Source organism: Rutidosis leptorrhynchoides, chromosome 5 (assembly GCF_046630445.1).
Source record: "Rutidosis leptorrhynchoides isolate AG116_Rl617_1_P2 chromosome 5, CSIRO_AGI_Rlap_v1, whole genome shotgun sequence".
Taxonomy (NCBI): Eukaryota; Viridiplantae; Streptophyta; class Magnoliopsida; order Asterales; family Asteraceae; genus Rutidosis; species Rutidosis leptorrhynchoides.
Genome location: NC_092337.1, coordinates 433388802 through 433408360, shown reverse-complemented (window position 1 = coordinate 433408360; position 19559 = coordinate 433388802). Strand labels below are relative to the sequence as shown.

General features: G+C 34.0%; 1 protein-coding gene across 2 annotated transcripts; it reads left to right on the top strand.

Moving 5' to 3' along the window:
• The first annotated feature begins 14250 nt into the window (after positions 1–14250).
• On the top strand, positions 14251–19286 carry LOC139847718 (ubiquitin carboxyl-terminal hydrolase 21-like). Of its 2 annotated transcripts, none has more exons than XM_071837442.1 (8): positions 14251–14831; positions 15714–15834; positions 15982–16092; positions 16230–16402; positions 16522–16860; positions 16944–17066; positions 18126–18675; positions 18783–19286. In XM_071837442.1, the coding sequence occupies exons 1-8, from the start codon at positions 14391–14393 to the stop codon at positions 19073–19075; spliced, it is 2151 nt and encodes a 716-aa protein (XP_071693543.1). In that variant the 5' UTR covers positions 14251–14390; the 3' UTR covers positions 19076–19286. The 2 variants fall into 2 exon arrangements, with proteins under 2 accessions (XP_071693543.1, XP_071693542.1); XM_071837441.1 differs by having other exon boundaries at positions 18780–19286.
• The last annotated feature ends 273 nt before the right edge of the window (positions 19287–19559 follow it).

Genomic DNA, 19559 nt, shown 5'->3' with positions numbered 1-19559 from the left:
AATTCTTCTAACAATTCTGTATGTGAATCTATAGTTTGAATGCAATAACATGTATCATCTGCAGATTGCGGTTGTTGCATGCCTCTATCAACAGAAAAGGTAACACTCTCGTCCTCTATACTTATGGTCAGTTTCTTACCAAATACGTCTATTATTGCTTTAGCCGTGTTTAAGAATGGTCTTCATAATATGAGAGGAACTGGAGAATCTTCTTCCATGTCCAGAATAACAAAATATACTGGAAATACTAAAGTACCAACTTTAACTAGCATGTTCTCCATTATCCCTCTAGGATATTTTACTGATCGATCGGCTAGTTGTATGCTTATTCTTATTGGTTTCAATTCTCTAAGGTCTAGTTTAGCGTATAGTGAATACGACATTAAATTTATACTAGCACCTAAGTTTGTCAATGCTTCTATTGAACTAAGACTACCCAGAAAATATGGAATTGTGAAACTTCCTGGATCTGATAATTTTTCTGGTATCTTATTCAACAGCACTGCAGAACAATTTGCATTCATAGTAACAACCAAAAGTTCTTCCATTTTCTTTCTATTTGTGATTAGATCTTTCAAGAATTTAGCATATCTAGGCATTCCTGATATCACATCAATGAAAGAAAGATTGACATTTATTTGTTTAAATATATCCAAGAATTTGGATTGCTCGGCTTCAAGTCTTTCTTTTCTCATTTTACTTGGGTAAGGAAGTGGTGGTTGGTATGGTTTAACATAAGGTTTAGCCTTAACTGTGTTATCTTCATTAACCTTGTCAACTACTGGTTCTTTTTCCTTTTCTTGCTCAGATTGTGGTTCTTGTGGTTCTTGTGGAGTAGGAATAGAGTCATCAGAAATTACAGGTATTTCAGGTGATTTAAGTGTGATACCACTTCTTGTGGTAATAGCTTTAGCTGTTTCATTCCGGGGGTTAGCATTTGAATCGCTAGGTAGACTTTTCGGTTTTCTTTCACCTATCAACCTTGCTAGGTTGCTTACTTCTTGTTCCAGATTTTGAATAGAAGCTTGTTGATTTCTAAATGCTTGAGCATTTTGTTCATTGGTTTGTTTCTAAGATGTGAAAAATTGAGTTTGAGATTCAACTAGTTTCGACATCATATCTTCTAAATTTGGCTTTTTATCATCGGTTTGTGGTGGTTTATTTTGAAAAATAGGTCTTTGCTAATTGTAAGTATTGTTAGATACTTGTTGATTGCTAGGACCTTGTTGGTTGTTGTATGGAACATTTCGGTTATAATTATGATTTTGATTGTAGATTGGTCTTGGCGGTTGATAATTATTCTGATAATTATTTTCAGGCCTTTTGTTCATGTATGAAACATTCTCTCTTTGTTCCATTGTTTGTTCAATACTGAGACAATCTTTTGTCAAATGTGGTCCTCCACACTGCTCACAACTAATTCATATTGCATGAATATCTTTAGTCATCTTTTCCATTCGTCTCTCGAAAGCATCTATCTTTGCGGACATGGAATCAAAGTCATGGCTAGAATCGGCTCTAGCCGCTTTAGATGATCTAACGATATCTTTTTCTTGATGCAGCTCATGTGAGTGGGAAGCAGTGTTATCAATAATTTTGTAAGCTTCAGTTGCGGTTTTCTTCATAATGGAACCACCAGCTGCTATATCGATGTCTTTTCGTGTAGTGATGTCGCATCCTTGGTAGAATATTTGTACTATTTGATAAGTGTCTAAACCATGTTGCGGACATCCTCTCAATAACTTTTCAAATCTTGTCCACGTCTCATATAGAGTTTCATTTGGCTTTTGTGTGAACGTAACAATTTCTCCTTGAAGTCTCACGGCTTTAGATGCCAGAAAGAATTGTTTAAGAAATTTTTTCAACTAAAACATCCCATGTATCAATCGCCCTTCAGGTAACGATTCCAACCAATCTTTGGCTTCTCCCTTTAAAGTCCAGGGAAATAACATGAGATATATATGTTTATCCTCCACTTCTCGGATTTTGAATAGAGTACAAATCCTATTAAAGGTACGAAGATGTTCGTTTGGATCTTCCTTCAGCGCACCACTAAATTGGCATTGATTAGTTACCATGTGTAGGATTTGTCCTTTGATTTCATAATCTGATGCATTAATGTCTGGTTGAGTAATTGCGTGACCTTGGCCAGTGCGTTTAACTCTCATTTGGTCTTCCATACTTAGAGGTTCCAGATTCTCCATGATTGAATTTGTTGAATCTGAATCACTAGAGGATTCTGATTTAATGGTTTCTTCCTCGACAATCTCTGGATGAGTGATTTGTGGTTCAGGAGGAATGATTAGTGGTTTAGGATCTCTGAATTGTCCATGAATATCCTCCGGATTCTCAATTGTGAGGTCGGGTTCAAAAAATGGATTATCGGAAATTTGAATTGGAGTACTTGGTCGACTAGATGACGATTCTAAAGAAAAATCAACGGCGACAATGTTGGCTAAATGCCTTGATCGAGTTACATGTGGTGAACGTATGAAAGGTGATGAACGTTTTGCTCGGTGCATTCACTGAATATCCTATTAGTTATAAAAATAAAAATTATATAAGTTATCAAATTAATAGACTTTTTTGATTTTGCCCACGTTTTGAATAGCCAATAGATGCAGCAGGTAGCCAGGACCCTTTAAATCGGAAGCCCACAACTCGCCACTAACAAATCCAACTATTACTATGAACCAGAAAATTTTGGATGTCTATCAATTTAACTGCTTAAAATAATTTTTCGTCGAAGTTTAAAGAAATTTTAGAGAAGAAATAGAAAATTCTATGTCCTAAAAACTAGAGCGTCGAGAAATAAGAAAGAAAAAGAGCGCGTCAGAAAATGTCGAAAAATAAAAGGTCGAAAAAATAAAAAAAAGAAAGAAAAGCGTCGAAACTCAAAAGTCTAAAAACTAAATATTAAAAGTTGCGTCTAAAGGTATTAAAGCTTAAAAGAATTCTATATCCAAAACGGCAATAACTTAAAAGTCACTAAAATTTTAAATACTAAAGCAATAAGCGACGTCGTAAAATTCTAAAGCGCCTAAGTCTTAATTTAAAGAAAAAGCACTTAAGGGATTTTATGGCAAAGCCTAAAAATCTAGAAATATAAAATAACTACGGCAAAATACTAATCTTAAAACTAATTACGAACGATAAATATATAAATACGAATAAAAAGATACAAAATATAAAGATAAAACTTAAAGTTATAAAAATACAATTTTTATAAAAATATTATTTTTATATTACTTATTTTATAAAAGTATCAATTTTATATATAATAAAACTAATTGAAACTTAAAAATACAAAATAAAATAAACTAAAACTAATTAATAAAATAATTAACCCTAATTAGGTTAATAATAATAATAATAATAATAATTAAATAAAAAACCCTAATTAGCATTAATTACGTACTATGTTTGCTGCCAGAGCAGGCTCCGCGAGTGCGGATGTCTGCTGCCCAATATCTCCGCGAGTGCGGAATTTAATAATATTGGGTTCGCTGGTTGGGCTTAAACAGTTCGGCCCAGTTCAGTTTTTAATTTAAAATTTATTTTGGGTTTCGAAAATAAACTGGCCCAGTTCAGTTTTTTTTTTTTTTTTTTTAATATTTAAAACTTATATTTTTACAAAAATAGGTTAAAACTTAATAAAAATCTTTTTTTTAAATAGCGTTTCGCTTCGGCGATCCCCGGCAGCGGCGCCAAAAATCCTTGATGTTAAAGCAGAGGGGTACGAAATAGTTATATTTTTATTACGAAATACAATTAAATACGATACAATTTTACACAAGTTATTTATTTATTTATTTATAGAGTGGATATACCTAAACCTTGCTACAACACTTATAGGCAGTGTACCTAATCGTACAGTAGTGTAGTTTTTAGTAAGTCCGGTTCGTTCCACAAGGAGCTAGCCAAGTTTAACGCTATATTTTTAAAACTATATTTGTATATATATATATATATATATATATATATATATATATATATATATATATATATATATATATATATATTATAAAAGGGGGTTTTACCGTTTAATGACCGGTTTGTCGATTTTAAAAACTTAAGTCGCAATTAAAACCTAATGTAAAATATTAAAAATAAATATAACTTAATTTAAAGCGTAAAGTAAATGACGATAAATAAAATTGCGATAAATAAAAGTGCGATAAATAAAATGACAGTAAATAAAATTGCGATAATTAAAAAGTACGATAATTAAAAGTGCGATAAATAAAATGACAGTAAATAAAAGTGCGATGAAATATGAAATAAAGAAATTATGCTTATTTAAACTTCCGTAATCATGATGTTTGACGTGTTGATTTTAATTTATTACCACGGGTTAAATGTCCTTTGTCCTGGATTATTCAATATGTCCATACGGTTTTTGTCCATAACAGTCCATCAGTCATAAATATAAAGTGCAGGTGTCCTCGTCAAATTATCCTTATACCCGAAGTCAAATATTCCAACTAATTGGGGACTTAAACTATAATAAGGTTTTAATACTTTATTATCAATTACACCAAGTGTCCTTGCATGTAATCCATCCCTGTTTTAATGAGTCCATTGACTATTAATCCATTCCCGTGTCCAGTCAAATGAACGATTATTAGTACTTATAAATATCCCGCCCATCGTGCCCGATCGAGTGTATGTGGTTATTTATAATTACGTCCAATTGTAAATCTTTATATTAAATTAACGAACTATCATTCAGTTAAACAAATATAAAGACCAATAATAGTCCATAATCCAATTTCTACAAGTGTCGATCTTTTGTCCAAACCCCAATTATGGTACAAAGCCCAATTACCCCGTCTTTAATATTTAGTCCAACATCATGATTACTTCAATTTAAATAAGCATAATAATAACTTAGCTATGAGACATTAATTTAAAAAGGTTGAACATAACTTACAATGATTAATAATAGCGTAGCGTTACACGGACAGAATTTTGACTTACACACTTACAACATTCGCTAACATAACCTTATTATTATTAATCTTAAATTAAAATTAAAATTATAAAATATATATTATATATATATATCGTGAGAGTGAGAGAGATTGAAAAAGGAGTAAGGAATCGATCAGAATGCACGGCCTTTTATAGGTCCACGTTTCACTGTAGAGCTCCGCGAGTGCTGAGCTTTTATGCTTTACACCTCCGCGAGTGCGGAGGTCTGGAATCCAGCTCATAGATGAAATCAAAACGTGGGCTGCGTATAATTATAATATATAATAATATATATAATTAATTATATATTATATTATATATTCTTGTGCATAGTTGACTTGTAATTTTTGGTCCATTGCGACGCGCGCTGAAAGTTGGTTCATGTCTCGGTTCCGGATTTTCGAACGCCTTTTCGTACAATTTAATATCTTGTACTTTGTGTTTCACGGCTTGTACTCTTGTAATTTTTAGACGTTTCTCATCAATAATTTGAACCACTTGGATTGTACTTTGTACTTTTTACCTTTTTGGTCATTTGTGTCTTCAATTCGTCGAATCTGTCTTTTGTCTTCACCTTTTATTATTTAAACGAATATCACTTGTAAATAGAACAATTGCAACTAAAAGCTTGTCTTTCTTGAGGGATAATGCTATGAAATATATGTTCGTTTTTAGCATTATCAAAACTCTCACATGAGTTGTGTTTTAATTCTTAGTCTTGACTCTTGTGTGTTGATGGTTAAAACTTGGTGAAAGTGATGCAAACACATCAACGAGTTGTACACTTGAAGCTACAAGCATCAAGGATGAGAACCGTGATGAGCATCAAGCACCAAGAATCCCACAGGAGCATTTACTTTCTGTTTTTCAGGGTCTGATCAGACTCTCTGGGCTACTGGAAAGTTAATTTTCAGTTATTTCGGTTCGAGTAGATGACTTTTCGTTTAGGCCTCGCCTAAATCCGATATACGGTTTAGGATTTATAGCCTTCCGAAAGTCACTACGCCCTTGTAACGTTGTGCTGAAATTTCTGACCTGCTCGCACTTAAACCGTCGCCACGGTCAAACAAAGACGAGTTTGGTTCTGAAAATATGTCAACGATTAGAGGACTCATATACGGAGCCATGGCCACTGGCCTCACGTCATTTCAGTTTGTATAGAGGTCGTAGCAGCTAAACGAAGTCAGCCTTTGTTTCGATCTCTATTCTCGATTGAAAACTTACTTTACTTTTTACATATGATGTTGATGATGATGACACTTAAGACTTAAATTACGTATTTTTAAGCCCTTTGGGACGATTTACTGACTTAGTAACTTTTAACTTAGGTTGATGACCATTCAGATCGACTTACTTGCTTACTTACTTCGTATCGACTTTTACCGCACTTTCACTGTGAGTTATAGCATCCCTTTTTACTACAATTATTTTTGGGACTGAGAATACATGCGCTTTTTATGTTTTACTTACTAGGCACGAGTACTTAAACTTTATATATGTGTGGGTGATATAACGGCATAAACTTTCCCCTTAGCTCGGTAACGTTTAGTCATTGGTTTTTGAACCGGTGAACGCGAATCTTAGATATGGATCCATAGGGTTTGACATCCCCGCTCGGGCTAGTCGCGCTAGCATTTAACGGGTGTTTAATACTTCGTAGACTTACGCACTCTCCAAGTGTACTTTTAGGGGGTGATGATACGTTAAGTTAGTTACTAAGTGCCCACGGATAAGCATATACTTTTCGTACTGTTTTGAATTACGAAATCTCGTAGCCTACCTTACATTACTGTTACAATTAAACTATAGCTCACCAACATTCGTGTTGACATTTTAAGGATGTTATTTCTCATGTGCTTAGACATTTGATACTTCCGCTGTATTAGTCTCGCTGTTAGACCTGCTGTGTAGACTCCCGCTGCTTTTGTTTAGAGATGTCTCTGCATGAAACTTTTACTTTGCATTCACGAACTATGTTACTTTTGAACAATGAAATTGTAATGACCTTTGAGTCTCGTACTTATGTTGTTGCTTTCTATTCGTAGAAGTACACTATCGTTTGTAAAACATTTGACGTCGGTAAAGACGTTACCCCTTTTTATGAATGCAAACTTATTTTCAAACAGCATATAGTGTTTGACCTTGTAATGATCCTGTTGTTGATGATCCGTACACTATGGTTTTGTACGGGGCGTTACAGCATGATTAGGAATTCATAAGTGCCATACCTCGTCACCCATGTGGTCTTAGCCTCATCTCCTTCGGCAATTCGGACTTGATAATATCCAGATCTCAAGTCTAACTTGGAGAAGTATCTCGCCTTCCCAAGTTGATCGAACAAATCAGCAATAAGTGGGATTGGGTATTTGTTCTTGATAGTTACCTTGTTGAGTGCCCGGTAATCTATACACATCCGCAATGACCCATCCTTCTTTCTTTGGAATAGCACCGGAGCACCATATGGGGATTTTGACGGTCGGATGTATTCCGCATCCAGTAACTCCTTGAGTTGTCTTCGCAACTCCACCAACTCGGGTGATGGCATTCGGTATGGGGCTTTGGAAGGTGGTTTTGATCCTAGCTCTAACTCGATCGCATGGTCTATCTCCCTCCTAGGTGGTAGCTTCCTTGGTAACTCCTTGGGCATGACATCCTTGAACTCATCAAGGACTTTCTCAATCTCCTTGGGTACCTCTAGTTTTCCCTTTTCTTCGGCCGTCTCTTGCCTTGCTACCGCTAAATAGGAAGTCTCGTTCTTATTGTATCCCTTCTTGAATTGCATGGCCGAAAGTGACTTGGATGCACTCTTGCTTCCACGTTCGGTTGACAACATACAAGTTTTCCCACCATCCAAAATACACAGTGAGTTAGCGAATGGCATAGGGAAACCGCGTACCTTATCAAGGAACTCCATCCCAAGTACTAACTTGAAGTCGTCTATAGGAACGACCGATAGATCAATCGTTCCTTCCCATTCTCCAATCCTCATTTGCATATCTTTAGCCACCCCACTAATCAGTTTAGCATTCGCGTTCACCGTCTTCATCCTTCCGCCCTCCTTTATCTCTTTAATCCCCAATCTCTTTGCTTCCTTGATGGAAACAAAGTTAAGAATAGCTCCTGTATCTACCAAAGCTCGTACCAGGTTTCCTCGAACATAAACTTCCACGAATTGGAGTCCTTTAGCCATTACCTTGGGTACCTCCACCTCGGCCTTGATAGCGTTGAGTATTTACATTGATCCCATGCACACATACTTATCCTGACAACCCGCCTTTTGAGCTTCCATAGCATGAAAGCTAGCTTTCTTCGGACAATCTCGAGCTCTATGCGGTCCATCACATATGAAACATCCATCATTCTTGTAAGAAGTTTTTATGCTCTTGTTATTCCTGGTTGGTGGCTTACGTGTATTATCATTCATTGATTTGGCGGGCTTATCTCCCCTACCTTTCTCATGGCTCACCTTCTTATCTTTTGACTTAAACGAATCTTTCCTATTAGCATGGTCGACTAGTGCCTCCGCTTGAGCAATTGCGGTGGCAAGGTCTTGGACTCCCCGTCTCTCCAACTCCGGTTTAGCCCAATGTTGCAAACCATCGAGAAAGTAGAAGAGAAGAATATCATCAGGAATATCTGGGACCTCCAGGCTAAGGTTCGTGAACTCTTTAATATACTCCCAAATTGTCCCGGAATGATGTAATTTATGTAGACGACTCATTGCATCCTTTTGAGCATTCTTGGGGTAGAATTGATTCTTAAGTTCATTAAGGAAATCATCCCAAGTATCAATAGTAACCGTACCTTTCTTAATATCTCCATATCGATGATGCCACCATAATGCTGCGGTATCCTTCAGGTAACGGGTTGCCGTCTTGATCTTCGTTGCATCATCCACTATGTTGACTCCCTCCAAGTATTGTTCCATCTCCCATATAAAATCATCAACCGCTCGGGCTTCCCGCTTCCCCACGAACGGTGACGGCTTGGGAATGTCCACCTTTGGAGCATTGCATCCAGTGTTTCCACCCCCATTAGCCATGCATCTCAAACAAGAGTTCATGTTGGTTTGCAAATCCACGAGGCGTGGGTGAATAGTGGAGGCCTCCCCCTCCATTTCGCCTCGCAACTTCGTAATCTCACCCATGAGCATACCCCTTAAGTCATGAATCTCACGTCTCATGTCCACGTCTAGCACGTTGATTGCACTCTTGCAATCATCTTTTAATTCGTCAAAGTCCCCGTCCACCATCCAAACGTTGGTGGACGTCTTCGACCTTTGCTTTCACGTCATCCATGGATGTCTCTACATCAATGATCCTTTTATCTAAGTTTGCGACAAAGTCTTTGGACGTACCTCGGTTCTTCTTGTCTCCTTGGCGAGTCTCTACCCGGCCATGAGTCTCATCACCCATCACACCACTTGTTGCGCTCACATTCTTCTCGGTCTTGGTTTCCATCTCCTTGAATCGACCTGGGTTTGATACCAAATGTCACGGACTTATCTCAATAAGCTCACGTGCGGCACTTAGTTTCTACTAAGTCAGCCTTACTCGGACCTTATAATGATTCAAGTAACCAAAAGAGAAAATATTATAGAACAAGTGAAATTGAAGAAAATACTTATATTGCTTGAGAATGCTTTTCAAGAGAGAATGTTTGAGATTTGAGGTGTGGTGTGCCAAATGAGGCCACCCCTATTTATACTACTCCTACCTCAAAATGGATGGCTAATATTACATTAAATCAATGGTTATGATTAATCTACTAGAACATTCATGAATCTAGAAATATCTATAGACTTTCCACACCATTCCATGGAAAAATCAATGGGAGATTCTAGATACCTTCCTTATACTTCTTGGGCCTTCCATGATTTGGGTTGTAAATTCTTAATTGGGCCATAATCTTAGTGGGTTGGGCCATAAAATTGTTGGATTGTGACATGATGCTAAAAGAATATTCGGTGCTATACTCCTATATAACATGGTTGGTGAATTGAAAATAAATATAACTAGTGAAATGACCCGTGTAACCACGGGTTTATCTAAACGAAACAGTTTAATATGATATGTTTTAGGTATTAAGTGAACGTAAATGCTAAAGTCATTTAGTTTAATGACCCGTGAAATAACAGATTCTGACTAAGAAAGTTGTCGTTATTTTTACAAACATATTGATGTACTTAAATTGATCAGAATAACTGAACTACATTTATTCTCTCACCATTTATCACAATTACTATTTTCCTTGTCATAAAAGCATACACTACATCTTTTATTAAAATATGTATTTCGTATACATATATAATGTAATTAATCCCGTAAAGAGAACTCACATTTGAATAATAATAATTATTATATTATTATGGGGTGTTTTGTAAAAGATTGTACTATTTGTTTTAAAGTTTATACATTTGTTTATGCATGTGTTTTATCATAAAGTTGTACATAATGTCTCAAATATTGTACATATGTTAATGAGAAGTTTTTTCATAAAGTTGTACATTATGCTTCATATATCATACAATTAACATGTTAATTTTTTTTTATTAAATACAATTAATTATTTTAATGACATCATCATGAGGGATTAAAATTTTCTCTTTTATTTTAAAATTTTTTTAAACTTAAATAGGATTTATTTATGTCATTATCATTTTAGAGATATAAATTAAATGTACAACACATGACCTATCAAACTTTTGATAAATATTCTGATATGAAAATTTAAAAAGACAATTGTTAAACGTAGCTAAAAATTAATGACTTTAATAGCACTTGCACTAAAAATACAAAATCATACTACACAATAGTAAGCTTCTTTTAATATTTTCAAAACAAAATTAGTATATTTTTTTAAGTTTGTGGAGTGTAAGTCTCATTATAAAATTAAATTTTAATAGTTTAAGAAAAAAATGATAGATTTAAAGCTTGTTTTTTCAATTATGTAATAATCATTTCCTAAATTGTTTTATTTATTTATATAAATTATTAAAATATTAATGACATCACCATGATTATTGTGAAGATGACATGTGTCAAATGATGGGTTAAAATAGAGTTAGGATGACATCAGCATTTTAGCAATTTAATAGAAAGTATAGATAGATAGTGTGGTTATAGTTACTTTATTATGTAAGCATTTTTTAAAGGCAAATTTATAAAACAAAAAACCCTAAATATACAAGAGTTAGAATCCGGAGTATACAAAACAAGGCTCCAGACGATACAAACAAACCGCGAATTCACACAACAAATGTTGTAACCCTACTAATAATTACAAAATTAAATAAAAACTCCGATTAGTAAGAAATATTTACCACTCGATATTATTTCCTTTTATCCTTCTCGATAGCCACTGGTAGGTTATGGGTTGGATATCACTTAGAGCAACCAGGGAGTTTCAACAATTTTTTTTTATTTATTAAAAACCAATTTGTTTTGGTTTTTCCAAATAAGATGCGTACATTTTCAATGAGTTGCTTGCCATAACCATATCCCATGTTTTGTACTCAAACCAAAATACACTTATTTGACTAATTCATGTAGATTTGTTTAAGTAGATTGATCAATCCTCCACCATTTGAAACTCGTGAACAAATTTCATGTAAGAAAACAAGGACGAAAATAGATAATCTTGGATTGGTTTCTGAATCGTGAAACACTTTCTTATTTAAGTATTTCGCCCCTCACAAGCCTCGGGTTTACACGAAATCCTAATTGAGATAAGACAAGAACGATTTGGTTTTCAGGTAAGAAGAAATCAAAATCACATATGAGAGAACCTGTGTGTTTCTATTTTTTTTAAATGAATGCAGAAAACTGTTGTAAAAAACCGAAATAATATCAATTTCTAACAATTAACATGAAGAGTCATAACTCTTCATTTTAGCAGGAAAAGCGGGACCCCAGCCACGCTGCCCTTTAGACCCCGCAAGGGGACGCAGCCCCCTTGACCCCTGCAATATGCTCGTCAGTTGCTAGTATACTCTTACGGGCGTGTACTCCACAGTCTCCGAAACCGTTGTTAAGTATAACTAACTAACTCCTTCATTTAAGTAAATCCTAATTAACTAGAATTAATGTTAGATGCCACTAAAATCACCAACATTTCACTCACTTTATTGCACGAAATAAGCTAGTGCTCAATTGTTTCTTAATCATCATCACAAATCTGACACCGAACACTATGTAAATCGATACCTCTTTTATTAACTCCAATCTTATCGGAATTCTATTTCTTTGAGCTCGACATATGAACAACTCTACCTTTTTTGGAACCAATATATTCCTTAAAGTTTCTGGAAACTTGATTACCTAAATGTAAGAGTTTTTCATCAATCATTCCAGATAGGTTATTTACCGTTAATAAGCCATTCGATGTTGACGCCCATCACCATGAATCTGCAGAACTCGAATTCAAAACAGTCCAAGTAATTAGCTCGATCAAACTGGTCAACTCTGCTGCTGTTCTTCCTGAGGGTTTCCTACGCCAATCCCAGACAACATTCCATCAATAATCCGATCCTTAACCATTGTCGTCTTCATGTTTTCAAGTCGGTATAACCTGGGAAATAAGCTGTGAAGGCTGTTTATACCCAACCATTCATCTTCCTAGAATAAGGTTATAGAGTAATATATAATATAATATAATATAATATAATATAATATAATATAATATAATATAATATAATATACCTATAATATAATGGATTAATGGATTGATTTAAATAGACTAACCACTAGTTTTGGTGATCCTTCAATACCTCAAAATCCTTTTATGTGAATGTGCAAGAAAATAGAGGAGGTTTGGAGGACGAAGTGATCGACCGATCATGACCCTCGATATTCAGGAGACCAAATTTGTAATATATATTAATATAATCGGAGATTTGATAAGTGTAGGAATTAGAAAAACACAAATGAAATAACGAAAGCAAAACACAATAGGTCCAAAAACAATCATCAAAAGTCCAACTAGATAAAAGAAATAAAAGTCCACTAGCAATATAACATTTTAGTAAAGCTGAAAGAGTCTTTTTTAAATAGTTTACTCCGTATATTATTCGTTAGAGCCTAAGGATTTTCTTTTCACCTCGTTCTAGACCATTAAATTCTCAGGACATGTCCCGCAAGAAAATAGATTTTTTTTACGATATACGTATTTCAAAGCTTATCTTTTTACTTAAAAAACAATTAATGAATAAAGTTTTTCTAGTTGCATACATTAGACCATTTGTAACGGTTCTGGCGTTTCTTTGTGGCGTTTTTTCCTTATACATTTTTTTGATGAGTTGGCCATGTTACTTTTTTGGGTGGAGTAGTGGTGGTATTTCTTTTTTGTGTTAGTTAAGAGTACTGTGATGATGTGTCAAAATATAATTGAGTTAAGTATTAAAAGGGGATAAAAATAATATAATATTTTCAAATTAATAGAAAAATAAACTATACAAGTGACATCCGTTTCTTTTGGTGTCACTTTATAACTAACACCAAAGTGACGCCAAAAGTAATGCCTTGTTACAGCTAAAAAGGACGTTTCATTTGGTCCACATCAGCAAGTGACGGGGTCACTTGCAACCGTTACAATTGGTATTAGAGGACGAATATATTTATTCGAATATTTTCCTAATTTTTCTAGTTAGCATATATGTAAGGGTGAATATTTTTATTTAAACTCTATCGGAAATATAAGACCACAACCATAAATCATTTTAAGATCGTTCAATAGTTCATTATTTAGTGTATTGACTTAATTGTTTAGAATACCGAGAGTCATAATTTTTCTTTTTTTCAAAGTTCCTTTCCCGGAACGTCAGGAGTTTGGCGTTGAGCTACTCTTAGCCTCAACGTTCTAGAAGCCGACATTTTGTTTTGAACGTCGGCTATAAGTAGTTCAAGGCCTTTTATTTTTTATTTTTCATTATTTTTTAGCCATCTATACTGCTTAACATTTTACTAATTCCACTCCTATAATACGAGTAGCTCGTTAACTAAAATACCATAAAAAACTTAAAAGCAAACGTTGACCAAAATAGTTACTCCGTATAAAAAGGTTGCAACTCGCCAACTCGTCACAATACCTTTTTTACAGTTTACACCATACCAGTTTTTACAGTTTTACCATCATCTACCAAATTTGCGAGATTACTCGTAATCGGTGAATCGAAATCTATGAAAAATGGCGGCTGATTTTCCCTCCCAATTTAAAAAAATCTTAATATCAAAACCGCGTTGAAAATCAAATTATTTCCAACCACTTTCATCTCCCCCTAATTTTTTATCCCCAATTATTTTCCCTCGCTTACACTCCACCAAATTCAAAACCCTAATTTCCCCCATTTTCACTATTCCCCCAAATTCCCCTCTCAATAACCCTAATTCACACCATCAATTCGCCAATTTTCATTTCCGATGGCTGATTCTTCTCAAATCTCATTTACACCGCCTCAATCACTTACTTCACACATAATCCCCAAAAATTATTCACAAACCCTAGATTATAGTTCGACTCATCGTGGCCCTAAAATCGATGTTCACGCTAGTGCTCGTAAACTCTTTGATGAAATTTCAAAAGAAGAAGAAGAAGAAGAATCGCCGGAGGATTTTAAATTAATACCGGAAGAAGATACGAACCGGTTGATGTCAACTGAAGTTCTAGAAGATTCTGACGAACCGTTGGTATTTTCATCAGACGCTGCTGAAGCTAATGATAATATAAATAACGATAATAATTATAATAATATTGATGATGAGACTGATGCGTGGATTTCGTGTAATCAGACTGAACCGGAGGTGTACAAACCGTTTTCCTCCGGTTGGTATGAAGATAACTATGAGAAGCCGTCTATGGTGGTATAACTTATTTATCTTTCTATCTTATTTATTTTGATTTTGATTTTGATTTGCTATTAGTTTTAAGATAGTACTCTTATACAATTTTACTGTTGCTAGTATATTAATGTGAAGATTTTATCCGAATCTATCTGCATTTTGATTATATTGTAATCAGTGTTATTGTATTTCGGTAGATTCTATTTGATTAAAATGCTGTAGTTTAGCACTATTTGTTGAAAATTTAGTTAATTCAGTTATCAAAGATAGAGATCGGTCATATGAGTTTGTTTTGTCTGGAAAGGAGTCTAAGTTATACTCAATTTTGGATATCAGCAATTCTGCAATGATGGACAAAGACTGCCCGCTTTGGTCACTTAGGGCTTTCTTATTTGTATTCACTACTGTGCCAATTTTTTAGTTGCTTACCTATGTGTTTGATCTTGCTGTACTAGTGTTTTTGTAGGATCATTTAGCCCAATAACATCTAATATATAAGCACACTGAATTCCCATAAGCTCATAAGCACACATTTGTTTCTTTCAGTATCCGATACGGGTATTTGGTTTGCACCTAATAACCGATTATCTCTAAAAGTTATTGAGTTTATGATCATTTTAGAAAAAAATTCATTTTATTTTTTGTCGAAGTTCAATGCAAATATCATTTTTTTGCTTCTGTTAATACTCAAGCGACTAGTAGTTTGCATTTGTAGTTTAATGTATAAGTTCTTGAGGATGTGTTTTTTGATCAATGCTTGCTTTCTTCTTGTTAAGCTTGAACAGTTACGAACTAGAAGTTGATAAGTTGCATCACTCTGCCAGTCTTTTTTTTTTGTATTGTTTTAATTTGCATCCATCAACTCCCTTTCATCCTTTTTGGCTAATTGGCTTGAATTTGCAGGGTGCAGGGCTTGACAATCTTGGCAACACATGTTTTTTCAATGCAGTTTTGCAGTGTTTTACACACTCTGTCTTACTTGTTCAGGGTCTCTATATGCTCATGCATCCGACACCTTGCGATTGTACGTCCTAAAGCATCATTTCCTTTTATACTGTACTTTGTGAAATCGGGTTATCTCATCAGTCATGAACTAATACACTTGACGTTGGCTGTTTATGATTGTTAGAATGTTTTGCAAAGTGTATGATATCATTGTTTGGGTTTGCAGATAGCAATGAAAGATTTTGCTTGATCTGTGCTTTGAGGGAACATATTGAACTTTCATTATCGTCAACTGGAAAAAGCATTTCTCCTTGGAAGTTTGTTGACAATTTGAGTTGTATCCTTCTATCTGTTATTTTTAATTTGCAAATAATAGGTGTTTTCTTTTTATATCGTCAACTCACTATACATTGTTAATATATATGTTTCTTACAGTATATCTATTTGTATATTTCTTAACTACATGACTATTAGATTTCTCATCTTCATTCAAAAGATTTCAACAGGAGGATGCTCATGAATTCCTGCAATGCTTTCTGGATAGACTTGAAAGTTCTTTAAATAATTTAAAATCGAAGGATGTTGCTCTATGTTCACAAAATAGTAATCTAGTCAAGCAAGTATTCGGAGGCCGTGTTATTAGCAAAGTAAGAATTTAATTCATATTGAGTATATTAAATTTTAAGATATTGGTACATGAATTTCAGTTAAGGTGTTGCAATTGAGCATGATTTATTCTTTGTTTATTTTGCTGTATGAATTGCAGTTAAGGTGCTGCAATTGTAATCACATATCTGATACCTACGAGCCATCAGTTGATCTCAGTTTGGAGATTGAGAATGCAAATAGTCTTGTAACCGCTCTTGACTCGTTCACTAAATTCGAACACATTGAAGATGAAGAGATGAAGTTTACATGTGACCAATGTAAACAAAAGGTGTCTGTTGACAAGCAACTTATGCTGGATCAAGCTCCTCCTATATGTGCTTTTCATCTGAAAAGATTCAAATGTGATGGATCGTTTGTTCAGAAAATAGACAAACATGTTGAATTTCCTTTGGAGTTGGACTTGCAGGCTTATTGTTACAGCACTCAGATTGACGACGTGAGTTCTTCTCGTGTGTATTTATTTATTTATTTATATTTTTTTCTTTTGGGAAAATATCTTATTATCGTTCTCTTCAACAGGTGAATTTGAAATATGAACTATATGCAGTAGTTGTACATGCAGCCTTCACATCTAATAGTGGCCATTATTATTGTTATATTCGTTCCACACCTGGTACATGGTACAAGTTTGATGACAGAAAGGTAATATATCTATCTATCTATACATCTATACATCTATACATTTCTTTTTAGCAATAAATATAGAAGTGATTTGAATTTACAGTTTAAGTCCTTAAATATTTATGAACACGCAAATATAACTATTATAATATTAATTATACATGACGACTCTTCCGAGTACCATTATTTTGCTAAAATAACGAACAACTTTTCTAAAATTAAACTCGCGGGTTATACTTTATTCAAAAAATAATTGTATATAATAATTCTAAAATAATATAACTTATATTTTACTAACGTTACATTCCATGACAAATTTTCAATGTACTCATATTTTCTCTAAATATTACATAGTAGATATTAATGTTGAGAAAAAAATTGCAGACATTTAGTTACTAACACCACTCAAAATCGCTTTTAAAATTTGTCAACACCTCATGCTCTTAAACTCAATAAAACTTTTAACATTTGTCAACACCAAGGGCTCTTAAACTCAAAAAAATAATTCTTCGAAAAAATCAATTAATTTTGTACGATTATTACGTAGTATATAATTTATATATTAAAAGAAAAAAAATTCAATTAATTTATATATTAATTTATTACGTAGTATATAATTTATATATTAAAAGAAAAAATCAATTAATTTTGTACGATTATTAATGGTGAGAAAAAAATTATAGACATTAAGTTATTAACACTACTTAAAATCACTTTTAAAATTTGTAACACCACGAGCTCTTAAACTCAAAGGAACTTTTTAAAAATCGTCAACACCACGGGTTCTTAAACTTAAAAGAAATTTTTAAAATTTGTCAACACCACGAGCTATTAAACTCAAAAGAATTTTTAAAATTTGTCAATACCACGGGCTCTTAATTAATTCTTTTACTTTTCATATTCTTTTAGTATGCTATTTACATATAATATGAACTGCAAATTAGATTTTATGCACGGTTTTTTACACATCCGTGCAACGCACGGGCTCAAAAATCTAGTTTATTGATATATTATATATCCCATCTAATTTTTCATCAAAGTTTGAAATTTGCTGACAGTTTTCAAATTATTTTATGATAGGTGTCAAGTGTGTCTGAAACTCATGTTCTGTCAGAGGAGGCATACATTCTGTTCTATGCAAAACAGGGCACACCTTGGTTTTCTAATTTTATGGAAACATATAAACCAACACTGGATTCAAATTTATCAAACACTTCACCTAAATCTGTACTCGAGAACATCGATCACACCTCAAAAACTCTCGATTCACCAAGTATTTATTCCCATGATGATATTAATTCATCCAAAGTTCATTCTCCTGAACTTGACACATTGGTCCCACCTGGGCCAATTAATCGCGCCATAAAAGAAAAATCTCCCCAAAACCTTAAAAAGTATGTATCAAACCATCAGCTTGAAATTCAAAAAAGTACACGGGTTACTTCCACAAGCTATTCAAAAACTACATTTGACACTGTGACACCACTCAGGCCGATAAATCATCATGTAATAAAAGCGAGTTCTCCTTTAACCCTTAAAGAACATGGTTACAACCATAATGATAAAGTATTTACTCCATCAACACCACCAAGGTCTCTCAAACTCGATCTGTCCGATGACGAGAACTCAGGTAATTTAACTTGATTTACAATGTTGTTAGTATAGCTGTAAATTTGCTAGTGCCAATATGATATTCATAAACTAATACAATGGATGGTTGGTGTTGTAATTTAGAAGTTGTTTTTGCTGCAAAGCCGGCACAAATGAAATCTGTAGAGAAACAGTTAAACAAGAGACTAAGAAGCCTCGAAGTTGAGGATCCTGTTAAACGTGAAGCACTCAAACAATGTAAGAGGATGCCTTGTGCAAGAGGAAACCTGTTAATGGCTGCCCTGGTGACACCCAAGAGTGAAGGTTCAGTGAATAAGAAAAGCAAAAAAATGACATCTCCAAGAAAAAACATAAGCAGATCAAGCGAGCGCATTAGGCAACACTCTCGTAATTTGGCTGCTTCTTCAGGTTTTCGATAAATGTAAGTTGTGAATGTTAAAGTTAGGATTTTTGAAGCCTTTTCATCATCATAGGTGGATACATCATTGCAGTGTTTTAATGGTTTGTTACTATTTTGAAAATAGATTATAGATGTTAAATGTTAGATTCTTTTTGTGAATGAGTAAGGAGATTATTGTATGTAACAATAATATTTAGTATCTGATGCTAAATATTCACCTCCGAGTTCAGACTAGCATAATAACTAAATAATAAAAAGTTCTATTGTAAGTAGATGCAATTTTAGAAGCATAACTAGTAAAGTATCTGACCGGGCGTTGCTGCGGTATCGGTTAGAGGCGAAATTGTTGTGGATATTTTGGCCGGTTGTTGTTCATTGTTAGTAGTTTACGTTGGATAAATTGTTTTTTATGTACAAAGCTAGTTTCCTGGAAAGATAACATAGCACTTTAAAAACACATGTCCTCTCTTTTTGAGTAAATAAAAGTCAAAGTTGAACGATTT

Coding starts and splice junctions, on each gene's coding strand:
- LOC139847718 (XM_071837441.1), top strand. CDS start 14,391: ATGGCTGATTCTTCTCAAATCTCATTTACACCGCCTCAATCACTTACT. Junction 14,832..15,713: donor ATGAGAAGCCGTCTATGGTG/GTATAACTTATT, acceptor TTGAATTTGCAG/GGTGCAGGGCTTGACAATCT. Junction 15,835..15,981: donor GCATCCGACACCTTGCGATT/GTACGTCCTAAA, acceptor TTGGGTTTGCAG/ATAGCAATGAAAGATTTTGC.